The sequence below is a fragment of the Belonocnema kinseyi genome, chromosome 7 (genome assembly GCF_010883055.1).
Source record: "Belonocnema kinseyi isolate 2016_QV_RU_SX_M_011 chromosome 7, B_treatae_v1, whole genome shotgun sequence".
Taxonomy (NCBI): Eukaryota; Metazoa; Arthropoda; class Insecta; order Hymenoptera; family Cynipidae; genus Belonocnema; species Belonocnema kinseyi.
Window position 1 is genome coordinate 49802088 of NC_046663.1, and position 16354 is coordinate 49818441.

At 27.9% G+C, this 16354-nt stretch overlaps 1 protein-coding gene across 3 annotated transcripts in view; it reads left to right on the forward strand.

The window, feature by feature from the left end:
* Positions 1-16354, forward strand: part of LOC117176043 — a 61259-nt gene that overhangs the window by 29397 nt on the left and 15508 nt on the right. For all 3 annotated transcript variants that reach the window (XM_033366032.1, XM_033366033.1, XM_033366034.1), the window contains exon 3: positions 14909-15241. In XM_033366032.1, the coding sequence (XP_033221923.1) occupies positions 14909-15241 (333 nt within the window). The remainder of the gene's footprint in view (positions 1-14908; positions 15242-16354) is intronic.

A 16354-nucleotide genomic window follows, 5' to 3' on the forward strand; every position in this document is an offset into this window, starting at 1 on the left:
TTTATAATATTATAAAATTTTATAATATTTCTAAAGATTTAATTAATTTTAAAAGCTATTAAAGTATTTGATCTTATTTGTCACGATTTCAGTAAATATCATAAAACTACACCCTGAATTTTTATTATTTATCATTTTCATTTTTCTTTAGTTTTTTTAATCATCCTGAAGCTGTTTAAACATCAATTTAATTTTTAAGAATTGAATAAAAATATTTTGAATTCCATTTTATTAAAAAAATGAAGATTTACTGAATTCAGTAAGTTTATTCATGTTCATCGAATTATTCTTCTCATTCTTCTTAAATAAACTTAACTTGAATTGTTTTGAGGTCTCATGAATTTATCCTGAATTCGTTAGAACTCACCTGCAATTATTATAAATTTGCATCGCATTTTTGTGATTTTTTTAAATAAAAAAAAAATTAGTCACTATATTAACTCACAATTATTTACTTTGAGTCCCTTTTTCCATTTAAATAGATCACTTTTTTAATGTAAATTAGGTTTTAGCAAACTTGAGAATAATAAATTAAAAATTTAAAAATTTAAATTGATTTTATTCCGTTCATAAAGGCTTTTATATTAAAAATTTTACGAGATTAGAATGTTGGTCCCTAAATATCAATGGGCAGAGAAAATGAAAAATTAGTCGTGGAAAAATGAAGGCATTTTGAACACGAAATTTTGCCGTCACTCTGTTCATAGCTTTTAAAAATGTGCAGGTTTTTATCGCCTGTCAATCTTTTCCTCAATTATACCAGAAAATAAAAAAGGCCGATGATTTAAACAACAAAATCAGCTCATCTAATTGATCGGCACCAAAATCGAGCAACGGCCACTTAACAATAAATTACAGGATGTGGGTTGCTAATAAATAAGCTGTCCACTGCCTCATTAATTATGGCTCTTCAAACAGCCTCAGCCTTCTCGTGATTTTCGTCTTTTTTTCTGTTTTCTGTTTGAACATTTAAATCGGGACGAGCATTTTCGTATGACGAGACGCGGGATTGTTTCATATCTTGTCTAATTAATCCGATGGCGAGAGAAAAGGAACCTGAAAAGAGTGAAAGGTCGTTCATCATGAACCGAACGAGTCATGAGACTCGTGCAACTGGATTGAATTATATAATTGCAGATACCAATATCCGTTTTATTACGTCTTGTATGTGCATGTCCTCGTTCTCTACTTTCATTTCTGTACAACAGTCAGCATTTTTCTCCAAAACTTCCAAACTATTTTCAGACTTTTTTTCTAATTCCTCTTTTTTTCCCTGTTTTAAAAAAAATTGCCCTCTTTTAGTTCTTTGCTTCAATGCGAAATGAATTAATAGAAGCTAATGAGAAAATCGAACTATTTTTGGGTCAGTGTTAATTCTTTTTGGTTAAAGTCTACAATTATATTTTTTGTTAATAATTTATCTCATTTGATTAAAAAATGTATTATTTAGTGAAGAATTTAATTATTTAGTTCAAAATTCGAATTTAAAAAAAGTGATCTTTTCTCGTCGAAAATCCATCTGTATTTTTTTTAACTCGTCTTAATGGGTTAAAAATTCAACTATTTCAGAAAAAAGTTCATCCTTTTTATTTAAAAATACAACCAGTTGGTTGAAAATTATCCGTTTTCGTTGAGGATTCAACTAATTGGTCGTCATTTCGTAATTTGTGCTTAAATTGAACTGCTTTTCATTTAAATTGGAATCTTTTTAGTTGAAATAATAACTATTACATTTTTCGTTTAGAATTAATGTTTTTTTTATTGAAAATTCAACTGATGGTTGAATTAATTGATTAATTTTAGATAAAAATTCATCTCTTTTATTCAAAATTAATTTTTTTAATACAAATTCATCCTTTTTGGTTAAAAATACAACTGTTTGTTTTAAATTTATAAATCAATTTTGGTTGAAAATTCAATCACTTGTTTGATAATTTAACTAATTTTTTTAACTTTATATTTTTCTTCTCAATTGTTGGTTGAAAGTTGATATTTGATAGTTAAAAATTCAACTGTTTAGTTGAAAATCTATCTTTTGGTAAAAAAATGAATCTCCTTGGTTAAATTCACCCTTGCATGTCACTTATGTTATAAAGTAATTTTGTTGTCGAAAATTTAACTGGTAGATTGACATTTCGTATTTTTGGTAGAATCTGGTTTTTGTTGAAGTTTAAACTTTTTGTATTACAAATTTTACCCTTTTCTTGAAAACTCAGCATTATGTGTAAAAAAATCTACTATTTGGTTTAAAATGAATTTTGTTACTTGTGCAAAATTAAAAAATGACTGTTTTCTACAAAATTTAACTTTTTAAATAGAAATCTTATCTCTAGTGGCTGCAGTCTCGCAAAACGATATGTCCCCCGCCTGAGTTATCAGCCGAAACGTCATTGACGTAAATTTTATTTGAGGTTGTCAAATGAAAACAAAAGGCGACAACAATGTCAAATAGCGCTTGTACTATATTGTCGGACGATAATATTTTTTAAACGTTGGTATGATAATTTTTATTAAGGAAGGTCGAGTGTAAGTAAGGCCTTTTTGGCCGCAGAATTACAGAATGAGCATACAACAGATTGACGAGATAGAAGACAAAGAGAATTATACTAATAAAAATAATATTTAACAACTGAAATTATTAATAAAACAATTAAATAGTTTAATTCAAATGCACATTTTACTTTGAATACTATGTTTTTGGTGCCACCTGTGCCTACTTCAATATTTCATAACAATATTGATGACACTTGTTTATTGGCGAATGGCTTAATATGAGACGAGATAAGATGAGATTTCAATAAAAAAGACGAGCGGTTCTCGTTGTTGCTCTTTTCTCATATTTCTCGCTCAAATGCGACACTAAATGATGGCAGTGCAGAAATATATAACCAACATTTTTCTGAAACTGGATTTATTGCATACAAAATAATTGACAGTTTATTAATAGTATACCGGCAGCCGACTTTTAAAACCTGTTAAATTGTAATCTCAAAAGGCTTGAAAAATTTAATCTGATTTGGCGAACTGTTTTAGATCACATTCTCAATATTTCGGGAATAAATTTTAATTTCTCCTTAAACCTCCTTAAACCTCCTTAAACCTAAAAAGCGAGCTAAAAAGTTAATTAAATTTTGCCATTACATTTCTCACTTGTCATTGCGTGAATCTTGTACTACTTGTTTAAATTTCTTCTAAAGAAGACCATCAATTTGATATAAACTTTGATGTAATTTTTTCATAAATGCGGATAAAATTTTTTCCATGTGAATACGAGGGGATTGAACAATAAGCGCACTCACGCTCGGCAGATTCGCTGGCAGTGACTGTGCGAAAAAGCTATAAAAAAGGCTTGGATGTATAATGAGCACACGTGCGATAATTAACATTCAGCATCAGCAGAAATTTGCATGCACAGAAATCTTCACGTTGTGCTAGGTCAACAACACGGAATTTTCATGATGACATTATAATAAAAGAATGAGAACGTCTCGATCTCAGAGCGCGAATAAAATTCCGCGGAGGTTCTTGAGTGACATGCGAACTGGAAACCAAGTCGCAACTATCTGAGAAACAAGGCAATACTGCGAGACGAATCGCAAAAAGTTGAATGTTGAGTAATTTTCTATTTATACTCGAGGCATGAATTTACCGGAAAAATCTTTTTTGTTCATGGCTAGTGCGAAAATAATTACTTGTGAAATTTGCAGTTACTTTTTAAAGTAGTAAAATGCATTCAAAATTTTGAAGCATTTAGTTTTCGGAAACACTTGAGATTTGATCAAGACTAAATTTTTGAACATTCAAATGTTATTGTTTTCAATCAATTACAGACTTCAGAGTCTCCCCTGTTTCCCCTTTTTAAAACTGTTTAGAGTATTCCTTTTTTTCTTATTTTTAAGGAAATTCCCCTTTTTCTCGTTTTCGCTAATAAATTCCAGTATTTTTTTTTAACTGCAAAGTTAACTATTTTATTTTTGGTTGAAAATTAAACTACTTGGAGAACTAAATTATAATTTGAATTTCTCTGTATTTACTTAAAGTTTGATCTTTCATGTTAGAAAATTTGACCATATGGTTGAAAATTCATCTTTGTAGGTTGAAAATTAAACTATTTTATTGAAAAATTAATGATTTTTTTGAACATTCGTCCTTTTGATTGAGTTTTCATCTTTTTTGTAAAAAAAGCATCTTTCTCTGTTAAAAATGTACTTGTCTGTCAAAAAAGCATTTTTTCAAGTTGAGCATTCAACTGTCTTCTGAAAAATTTATTTTTTTGTCCCAAAAATTCAAAATATTTGATTAACAGTTCAAATATTTTGTTGAATATTCGTCTCTTTTACTTGGCTGTTCAGCTAAGAAAACATATATTTTTTAAATTCATTTTATAAACTGAAAAATAAACTATTTTGTTTTAAATTCGTTTTTATTGGTAAAATTTAACTGTTTTTTATTTCAAATTAAAATCTTTTTTAGTTGCAATATCAGTTATTATATTTTTCGTGGAGAATTCGTCTTTTTTTTGTAGTTTTTTTTTCTTTTGTTAAAAATTCATGTCTTTAAATAGAAAATCTTTTTGGTTGAAAATTCAACTATTTTGTAAAAATACAATATATTTCAACTTAAATCTGAGAAATTTAAAGCGTTTCGTTTTGAATCCAACGTGGTACACCTATATTGAGTTTATTTGAAAGTATAGTCGGAAAAAATGTGCGATGTTGTGGAGGAATGAAAAATCTATAAATATAGTAAAATTGAAAAATGATCAATTTTGAGTTTATTGATTTTTTTAATTCTTTAATTTTCTTACTGGTATTTTTTTAAAAAGGATTAATGATTTTATCATAAAATGTTGGTCTATTCAAATTTGTGTTATTTCAATAAAAAAAAAAGAAACGCTGCTAATGTTCCTTTCCAGTTTTCGATATCAATTAGAATAATGAGGTTCATTATTTGGAACGACTTTGCCGAAACATTTTGAAATAAAATGAAATTCGGAAAAAGTCATCTTGGGGATTCTGGAAAGTATTTTGAAATAGCCAGCTGGAAGTAATTTAGATGTTTACAATTATGGCGTCTCAGCACCATTGTTCAGTGTCAATGGACTCGAGGCTGTCAAAGCCGAGAGTTCGGAAAGCTGGTTCCCGCGAGTACTCCTTAAAAGCCAGGTACTCCTGTACAAGTTACATAGCAGCGACTTTCGAGGACTTGCTGCAGCACGTTTGAACCTGGTGACTCAGACAAGCAGGCAGGTATCGGGAGTCGGGCCTGAAAATAGTTAGCCGTTCCTCGAACAATTGAAACAATTGAACAATGACTTGATTACATCCACCCTTCGATTACTTTTCATATATCTTGTATCGGCAAATCTAGATTTTAAAATAAGTCTAGCCACTCGTGCCCACCCACAAATTTCATTTCTAATATATCTATATTATGATAATTTATGGCCCATTTCGCACTCTTGCCAGGTAAACCGAAATTTCACTTCACTGGAAATTCATCATTCGCAGGGAGACTTCGAGGGATACCTTCCCAATTTCGTTAGTCTATACTTTTTTTTCTGTCCTTGCCGAATCCGTTTCAAAACGGGCAGGTTTTTTTAAAACTTGAAGTTAAAGAATCTCTCAGGAGGAAATATATTGTTTCTTGTTTTTTTTCTTTCTTTTTTGTTCTTCTTTGAGAAATTTAGGTGACACGTATTTTTCAGATTTTCGAGAGAAAAAAATGTCTACGAAGTTATGCGTACATATTTGAATGTTGTGCGTTAATGCCTTTAAACTTAAACATTTATCCGATTCCTGCTTTACCGACATTTTTTTATTATAAGAAAATTTAGTAACAAAATAATAAGCGCTTCTTAGTCACTTTTCTTTATTTTCGCAAACTTTCAGTTTGATATCTCTTCTCATGTGAAATTGATATGATCAACAACAAAATCGGTAAAATAGGAATCAGATAAGTGTCGCATACCCTTAAAACTGTATAACTGTTGACCTAATTAAGATATTTTTGTATATTAATTAGACCCGTCACACTATTTTGTTACAAATTTAATCACTTTGTTGAACATTTAACACGATTTAACGAATTTGTTAAAGTTAAATCAACTATTCCAGCTATACAGATTGCTGATCTAACCCGCAATATAACTGTATCAAAAATTAATTTCTTTCAGCGTAAATTCAATTACTTAGTTCAAATCTTAGCTACTTTTTTAAAATCATTTTTATTGTTGAAGATTCATAGTTTTAGTTGAAAATTCACCTGTTTGGTTGAATATTCGTTTCTTTTAGGTGAGAATTAAGTTTTTTAATTGTAAATTTCACAATTCAATTTTTGGCTGAAAATTGATTTTTTGTAGTTGAATATTCGTCTTTTTTTAAAGAAAATTAATTTTTCTTTAAATATAAACAATAATTTTGTTTGCCACAGATTCATAATTTTACTTCAAAATTTAACTATTTGCATGTAAATTAACTTTTTTTGTTGGAACATCATATTTTTAGGTTAAAAATTCAATTGTTTTATAGAGAATTCATCCTTTTGGCTTCAAAATTTATATTTTCAGGATGAATATTGAACTTTTTTGTTTCAAAATTCATTAATTTGATTAAAATTTTGTTTCTTTTTTGGTTGAAATATAGTTTGATCTGGCTGAAGATTAAACTATTTTGTTGAAAATTCGATTGTTTTTTTGTTAAAAATGAATTTAAGAACTGAAAATTTAATTATACCATTTTTCGTTAAAAATTCTATTTTTTGTGTGAATATTTTTCTTTTGGTTAAAAATTAATCTTCTTGGTTAAAAATTTAACTAATTTATAAAAAAATAAAATTTTTTATTTCATCATTGAAAATGGAAAGCTCATGAGAATCTGTAAAGAAAATTTGAATAACTAAATTCATTTTACAACTACCGATGTCGAAAAATTTGTAAATAAAGATTGTTCTTAACGTTATTTATTTATAACGTTTATTTCAGTTTACAAAATGCTAAAAAAGTTATTTCAGTTTAAACACATGTTGATAAAACGATTAAGGGAATAAGAAAAACCATTGTATTATCTATTTTTTGTTTGAAAGAACGGCCACCCTGTATTAGATCAATACTTATCTACGTTTTATCATTATATATACATACATTTTCTTCTAATTTGCAAATAAATGCATACAGTTTGATTTTTATGTATTATAAAGGCGCAGTAAACAGATTTGAATCTAAACATTACCGTGATCGCGAAAAGCAATTGCGAAAATTTCATGCCTCGAGAGTCCAATAAAATATCAAACGAAGGATAATGGCCGTAGAAACGCACGGCTTTTCTCAACAAAGTAGAAAGCGAACGAAATTCGAAGTTCATTAATGTACGCGATAAACTCACCGTGAATGGTAAGGGAGCATTAAATTAAACGAGAAACCTTGAATTTAAAAAAAGCTATATGAAAATAGTGATGTTCTAAACAAGAGATCATTCATTAGATCTTCTTGGCTTATAACAAAATTCGATTCTTTTGGACAACAAATAAATCCTTGCTATGCTTTTTACTTTCTTCGGCATTATGGATTACTACTTTCTCTCTAAAAATTTAATCTGATTCGTATATTTTTTTACAATTACAAGACTTCCTCAAAGTTCAAGATAACTTGAGAAAGCTATCTTCTATTAGGTTTTATAATTTATTCTGTAGAACAATTGGCGTAGCAATATATCTCCTGAAATTATCTTATACATTTTCAAAGATTTAGGCTCTCTTGCAATTCTTGACAGTATTCCGTTATGTGAACTTTTTTTGCAGGACATTGTTTTTTAAAACAAAAATCATTACATTTTAAAAGGTTATAATTTTTTTGCATTTTCATACCAAAATCATTATAGTTTGAACAATATTTAGAAAAGTTTAACAGTTTTAGGTTTTGTTAACGTTATACACAGAACTTGGTTATTTTAAAACAACAATCGTCATAATTTCTTTGAAAATTCATTATAAAATCTCTTAGCAATTTTTGATAATTTTTGAATTTTTCTACAAAAATTTTTATTTTTACAAAAAAAAACTGTGTTCAAAGAAGATTCACAACTTTAAACCATTTTTTAATTTAAACATTTAGATTTCAAAGAAAATTTACAATCTTCAATTATTTTCTTGTTATGTTAGTCTTTTTACGACTAAATTTGACATTGTTAATAAAAAATCATTAGATTAAATAGAATATTTACAATATTTGAACATCAATTTCTATTAATTATCAAAAATACTGTCTGCTTATCTATTATTTTAGATAATAGATACTATGAATTCAAAAAATGTTATATTAATATTAATTTTGTATTTTAATTGAAAAATTGTGTGAGATAAAATATTTTCTTGCGCGTGTTTTTTTTCTAGAGTATCGGATAAGTATTTTATATTGACATTTTTATGTAAATGGAAGGACTATTGCAATTATTATAATTCTGGAGAATGGAACTTTAAATGAAAATATTGTAGTAATTTCAAGTACAGTTTTCAGGAAGCGTTTAGGAAGATTTTACAGTTTAATGTCAATTGCTTTGTCGTTAGGTTAATTAAAAATGGTGTGATTTACGTTTCATGGCGCTAACGGGTGTTGATTGTTGATGGTACATCACTCATCAGCTGTAGCGAGAAATCATATCCCTCGTTAGACGCACGCTCAGGCATTTTTAACTTTTTTAAATTTGCACTTCGAAGTTGAATATAATGATTTAAAAATGAGCTTTTCTACTTTATTACATATAATATTTAACTGAAGTTCGCAACGTTTATAAACGCAAATATAAATTAATTTTGATAAATTACTGAAATAAATTGTCAGCAATAATTTTGTTATTGTACGTTTCCCCAAAACGTTCGGTTTTCGGATTTTATTTTTAAAAAATTACTTGTATTTGATATCAGGAGATCGCAAACAAAATTTCACCCTAATACCCATATTGGAGGACTGTCATTTAGACAAGTCAATTAAATTAGAAAAATTTGATAAATTTATAAAATTCAAATTTGCTCTAAGCTTTTGGTTTTCGTATATTATTTCACAAATTACTTCTATTTGATGTAGGACAACAATTAAACAAGTTTTATCCCAATATCACTATCGGAAGTTTTTTTTCTGGATGACATTTTTGTGGCATTGTTCGACTTCAAATTTAAGTAATTTACGAAATAAAATACAAATACCGCGTGTTTAAAAGCAAATTAGAATTTTGTTAAATTTTTAAAGAATTTAATCATTTTGTTCAAATGACAGTTCCCGATAGGTTTATTTGCATGGAACTTTTTTTTCCTGTTGTCCAACATCAAATAAAAGTAATTTATGAAATAAAATCACAGAATCGTTTAAATTTAATCAGTTTTGTTAAATAGCAGTCCTCCGGTAGGGGATATTCGGATGAAATTTTATTTTACTGGAAAGAAGTAATAATTAATTGTTTAAACAATTCATGAATATAACAAATTAAATTTATGTTTTTGAATATAACTAATTGTTAAAACCAATTACATTTTTTAAATAAACAAGGGTTTATTCAATAATAAAACTGAGATACTGAAAATATATAAAAAGGCACTGTATTTGGAACCCAATTGGGAGGGTCACTGTCCTCTGTGTATAAAGAGTCATTATGAACCACCCTGCTGTAGTCTGTACATCATGTTGAAATTGTTAAATACGTGTTGAATGATTGTAAAAAAAATGTGCTGCGTACACGCGATTACAGGTGCGAGGATTCTCGTTTTGCTGATTACAAATCTTGTCAGTTCCCGAAACTGGAGCAGCTTCCTGGTACAATTCCAAGATCTGGAACCTTTATTTCCGTTGTTGGTCAGACTCTTTCCATGAAAAAAACGTTAAATATTTTAAGTACCTCTCATCAACTATCATGAAAAAAGTTCTCGTAGATCCCGGCTGTCTGTTCTACTTAAGCCATAAACTGACTTAGATTCTTTAAAGTCCTTAAGTCTCTAGAATCTTGAACTCAATCTCCTTAAATCAAGAACGAAAGCTTTTTTTCGACGAATGATGTTTTTAAGATTGTTTATAATTTGCTTTTGTAGTTATACAGGGTAGCCGAAGTCCACGGAAAATATGAATGTCAGGGAAAAGTCAGGGATTTGAAAAAAAAATGACGGAAGTCAGGGAATTTTTGTAAGAACCAGTTTAAGTATTGCCATAGTCACTTTTAGTCCCTTTCTAAATTAAAATATCACTTTAGTCACTTTACTTTTAATAAGTTAATCCACAGGCTAACCGCTATTTTTAACAAGAATATATTCCTATTTCGGAATACAGTAGATGACCCTGCATTATAAGCACAAATATAAGTAAAATAATTAATATTTTAATTTTAATATATTAACACGTGTATCGTGCCTTAACTATTGATTACAATTAATTAGTTTACTTTCATTATTATTTTGAAATAATGATTATCTACTTTAGGATCATTATCTACTGCAGGGTGGTCTCCCCTATTTTAAAAGATTCCTGAAAGATTTAAATATTTTGAAGGGTTTTCAAAGAACTTTTTAAGATTCAAGATTATTTTTCAATATTCCGAGGAATTTTGAAGAGCTTTAATAAGTTTCAAGGGATTTAAAAGCATTTTCAATATTTTTGAGTATTTTGAAAGATTCCATGCTTGAAAGATTTTAAGATATTTTCAAAAATTACAAGGAATTTTCATGATTTTTAAAAAGTTTCAAAAGATTTTAAATATTTTAGGGTATTTTCAAAGATTACGTGGAATTTTAAAGAAATTTCAATAAATTAAAAGACTTTTAAACATTTTTTAAAGATTTTAAATTATTTAAAAATATTCTGAGGAATTTTGAAATGCTTCAAAAAGTTTCAAGGGATTTCCAGAAGATTTTACAAGGTTTCAATTATTTTAAGGGATTTTAAATGCTCTCAAGTTACTTTAATACATTTTTCAAGATTTTAGGAAATATCGTAAGATTTCATGTAATACTTTCATGAGAATTTATACTATTTTACAGGATTTTAAATATCTTAAGATATTTTAAATAAATTGCAATAATTTGAAGTGATTCCATAGAATTTTAAATGTTTTAAGTGATTTTTTTTAAATCCAAAGAATTTTCAAAAGCTTTAAAAAATTTCAAGGGTCTTTCAAGAGTTTACAAAAATTTCAAGGAATTTCAAAATATTTTAGAGGATTGAAGTATCTTAAGCTATTTTTAATAGATTGCAATGATTTGAAGTGGTCCCAAAGTATTTCAAAGGTCTTAAGCTACTTTTCAAAATTTCAAAGAATTTACTAGAGGTTTAAACATTTTTAAAGGATTTCAAAGGATTTTAAAATATCTTATATAATTTGAACAAATTCCACAGAATTTTCAAGATCTTAAAAAAATGTTTTTAAAATTTCCAAGGAATTTTAAATTGATTTCAGTAATTTAATGGCATTTCAATTAATTGAAATATGGTTGGATATTTAAAAATATTCCAAAGCATTTTCAAGAGATTACAAAAAATTAAGTGATTTTTAAGGATCTTAATAATTTTAAGGATTCAACAAAGTATTATGTGTTAATTGGATTTTTACAAAAGAACTGAGGGATTTTTTGGGGTTTCAAAGATTTGAAGAGAATTAAAGCTTTTTGTTGCAAAGAATGGATTGTTAACAAAGCTTTTGAAATTCTTTTGAATTTTTCTAAACTAATTTCAATTTTAAACAATTTTTTCAGATCTTTCAATTGTTTTCAATTTTACTGAATTCTTTTTATCTCCCTAATATCATTTTCAATTAATTCAAATTTGACTGAAAACAATGGAATCAAAAGAAATTTTCAATTCATTTGATATATTTGAATTTAACTTGTATTTTTTTGAAGTATTATGAATCGAATCTATTTTAATTCTTTTTAATAAAAAGAAATTTAGTGTAATTAGTGCTCATTAGTCACAGAGATAATGAAAAATTATTCAGGGAAATGTGAGGGTAATTTGAAAATGATGTTTTGCGGCCACCCTGAAGATGGTTTTTTAACTGTTTTTAATTTTTTTTTGCATTCATGACCTGAGGCTGGACACTGCTTCTCTTTCATAAATCCGAGAATGAATGAGTGTTCCCGTTTCAGAAACATGATTTGTAGATCAAGATCAGTCTACACTCTAACATGAACGGTGACAAGTACTTATTGCAGCCAATAGTTTGAATATATTGTACATCCGTGAGTTCCTGACGCGCCTTCGTCTCACTGTACTTCCTGCGGATCCTGCCTGAAAGTCGGTCGTTAATTCATATTAAATTTCAGGGTGGGGTCGTAATACCCAATGATTTGCTTTTTGCCGCTCGTAAGACTAAATTATGAAGCTATTCGACTAATCGCTATCGGCTAATAATTTCACTCCAGACTTAATGAAAAATTCACAAAAAAATAGAGCGGATGATTTATTATCACTTCATTGATGAATTATCAGATTTCCACTTGAATTAAAATTCTAATTAAGAAAAGTAGAGCAAAATCATGATGGAAAGTCGCGAACCAAATGCCTCATTTAACAGGGTTGCTGTAGGTCAGGGAACATCCAAACATCCAGGAAAGAATCAGGTATTTTTAAAAACTCTTGCAAAGGTCAAAAAATTTCTATAGGAGGCAAAGTAAATAACATATAATGCATTTACATACCAAGATAATAAATTTTAATTTTTTGAATTTGAATTGCAAATTTTACAAGATTAAAATTGCGGTCTTTGAATAATAATCATCAGGGAAAAATTCAGGAAGTTTGAACATGTAGTTTTGCGGCCATCCTGATATAATGTTCTTGTTAGTCATTTATTTGTATTGTACTTTAGTTTATTTTATTTAATTGAAAATTCAACTGTTCTTTTTTGGTTTGGGATTTTTTTTTAAATTTCAACTAGTTTGGTAGAAAATCAAATTTTTGTTGTCAATTCATATATTGTTGCTAAAAATTCTACTGAAATATTTTTTGAAAGAAATGTAATTTTTTGTTTTTTAAAACAACTGTTCGGATGGAAGTTAACTCTTGGTTGAAAATTTATATTTCCGGGTCGAAAATCCAACTGCTTCATAGAAAATTTGCCTTTGCTCTTGAAAGTTCAACATTTTGGATGGCAAATTGATTTTTCCACTGAAAATTTAACTTTTCCATTTTTGGTTGAAAATTTATATTTCTAGTCTATCGACTAAACTCGACAAATCGTCTTTTTTGTCAGAAAATTAGCTTTTTTTTTTTTTTTTTTTTTTTTTGAAAATTCATATTTATGAGTTTCAAAATTCAACTTTTTTTACATAAAACACATTTTTTGGCTTGAAAGTTCAACAATTTTGATGGACTTTTTTTCTTTCATGACTGAAAAATATTCGTTGGAAATTCGTCCTCATGGTAGGAAAGTTAATCTCTTTGGTTCAAAATTCGTTTTTTTGTTGTTTAAATCATTTTTTATATTTACGGACCATTTTATTTTTTTATTTTTGGTTGAAGATTTTTTTTTTAGAAATTCATGTATCATGTATTTTGTTGGAAATTCGTCTTTTTTGATAGAAAATGTATCTTTGTTGTAGATTCGTCTTTAATTTTTTTAAATTGATCTCTTTGGGTAAAAATTTGATCTTTTTTCCTTGAAATATCATCTATTACAGTTTTTATGAAGGATTCATCTTTATAGTTGAAAATTCAACTATTTGGTTAAAAGTTCAACTATTTTCTTGGAAATTTAATTATTTTCTTGTGAACTCAACTCTTTGATTGAAAAATAAAATATTTTTTTATCCTTATTTTTTTATATCAACTATTACATTCATTTTGAATTCACATTTGCTGATGAAAATTTATATTTCCGAGTTTTAAAGTTAACTGTCTTTTTAAAATAGTCGACTTATTAGCCCAAGTATTCAGCTATTTGGTTAAAAATGCGAATGTTCTTGGTTCGAAGTTAACTTTTTTACTGTGAAAATTTAAATATTTCGTTGAAACTTTATGTTTGTATCTACAAAATTCAAATATTTGGTGAAATGTTCAACTTTTTTGTACAAAGTTCAACCCTAGGGTAAAACTAGATTTTTAAAAATATCTTAACAGTTCAGAGAAAGGCTATGGAGACTTATTTTTAAAACGAGCCAAAGAACTTTTTAAATTAATAATTATTTCCAGAATTTTTAATTATAAAACTTAAAACTTGCAGAATTTTTGGTTGTAAATTTTCCAAATTAAAAGCTCTTTAATTTTCAAGACTTACAATTCAAAGTTCTACAAGTTTGAAGTTATAATTGAAAATAGTGAACTAAAATTATATTCACTATGTATAATAGATAATGATGCAATTTGGAATCACATGCTTTTTTGTAAAAAGTTCAATTTTGAAGATTTACAATTGCAATTTATTCAATTTTGTATATTTGCAAATGAAAATTCTTCAATTGAATGTTGATAGTGATGAACTAGATAACCAACAAAATCAGAATTTTTTAAGAGAGCGAAAAATCACTGTCAATCTCAAGATGTTTTTAATTAAATGTTTAATTCATATCTACATCTAGCCTGAAAAGACTTTAAGAATTTCTTTTATTCTCTGACAGCAATACAGATTCCTTGGAAAATCGTAAGATGACGCTGGCCACAAAATGGAACAGCCTTAAAAAAAACTTACTTCCGAGATATTGAGTTTCCGAGTGAGGATAAAAAGTCTTGATCTGCTTTTATATAAGTTTATGAAATAAGTTGATAAAAGATTCTATGTTAAAAGTGTTACAAGATTAAGCCACTGCTCTTTGAACATTAATGGTCCGGGAAAAGTTAAGGAATTTTGAAAATGATCTTGCACGCACCCTGTTCAAGTTAGGGTCTTTAACCCAGACTTTGATCAGTTTTTGATTTTGAATTAATGTAATTTTTCAGGCTGAACGTGACCAGTTGGAAGAGATGAGACGGAAGTTGGAGAAGAGGCTGGAAGGTTGCGAGTCGGAACTTCGGGACAAGGAGGAGGAACTCTTTATGCAGTTGGAAAGAAGTTTGCGTCTCGAGGATGAGGCTGATAGAGTTAGGATGGACCGAGACACCTGTAAGGCAGCACGTGATCGTCTAGAGCAGGAGCAAGCATCTGCGCTGAGACAGTTGCAAATTCAAGCAGCCGAGAACGAGATTACAAGAAGATCCCTAGAGCGAGCAAGACAGGAAGTGATTAGACAGGCCACGGTGATCCGTGCTGAGAGAGACGCTTTGGAACGCGAGGTATTTTGTCTTTCCTCTTTATCACCAACATGAAATCCAATGTTATCAAGAACGATCTTGATATTCAAGATCTGATAATCTGAACAGATTGGTTTGGAATCTGCCACAAAAACAAACTTTTCCCCTATTTTCCTCTTGTCTCCTTTTTTAAAGAATCCTCTCTTTTTCACTCTTTTCAGGCAACTACCATTTTTTTTAAATCGATTTTTCGCTTTTATGCGAACTGAATTAATAGAGTCCAATAAGAAAATTGAACTATTTTTACTAACAGTTAATTATTGGTTGAAAATTCAACTACTTGCTTCAAAGTTGAAATACTTGATTGAAAAGTCCTTTTTTTTGTTGAAGAATTATCATTTTGGTTGGAAATTCATATTTGGAAATTTTTTTATTCAACCGTTTTGTAGAAAATTCAATCATTTGGTTAAAAACGCACTTTTTGTTTGAAAATTAATTTTTTCGAATTGAAAATGTAATTGTTTTGGAAAAATCATTTTTTTGTAATTAACATTCAATTATTTTGCTTTAAAAATCAATTAATTAGTTGAAAATTTATGTTTTTTGGTCGAAAATTATATTAGTGGGCTGAAAATAAAGTTTTTGATTGAAAATGCAACTATTTTGCGGAAAAAATGGTCTTTTTTGGGTTGAAAATGCATATTTAAAAATTTTTTATTTATATTCTTGGATTGAAAATTCAACTGTTGTGCAGAAAATACATCTGTTTTTTATAAATTTTACGTTTTTGATTTGATAAAAATTTTGCTGATTTAAAATTAAAATTTGTTTATCATTTTAGTTAAAAACTCGTTTTTTTTTAGGTACAAAAATTAACCACTTGCTTAAAAATTCAATTGTTTTGTAGGGTATACGTTTTTTTTGTAGTTAAACATTCAATTATTTTGGTTTAAATTCAATTATTTTGTTGAAATATCTTCTTTTCCGGTTAAAAATTCAATTATTTTCTTGAAAATGAACTTTTTTGAATGGAAATCGATATCTTTAATTTGAAAATTCAATGGTTTTGAAAAAATTAGTTTTTTTGGGTTGAACATTCAACTATTTTTTTGATAATTCTTTTCTTTCTTCCCTTTTTTTTTTTTTTTTTTTTTT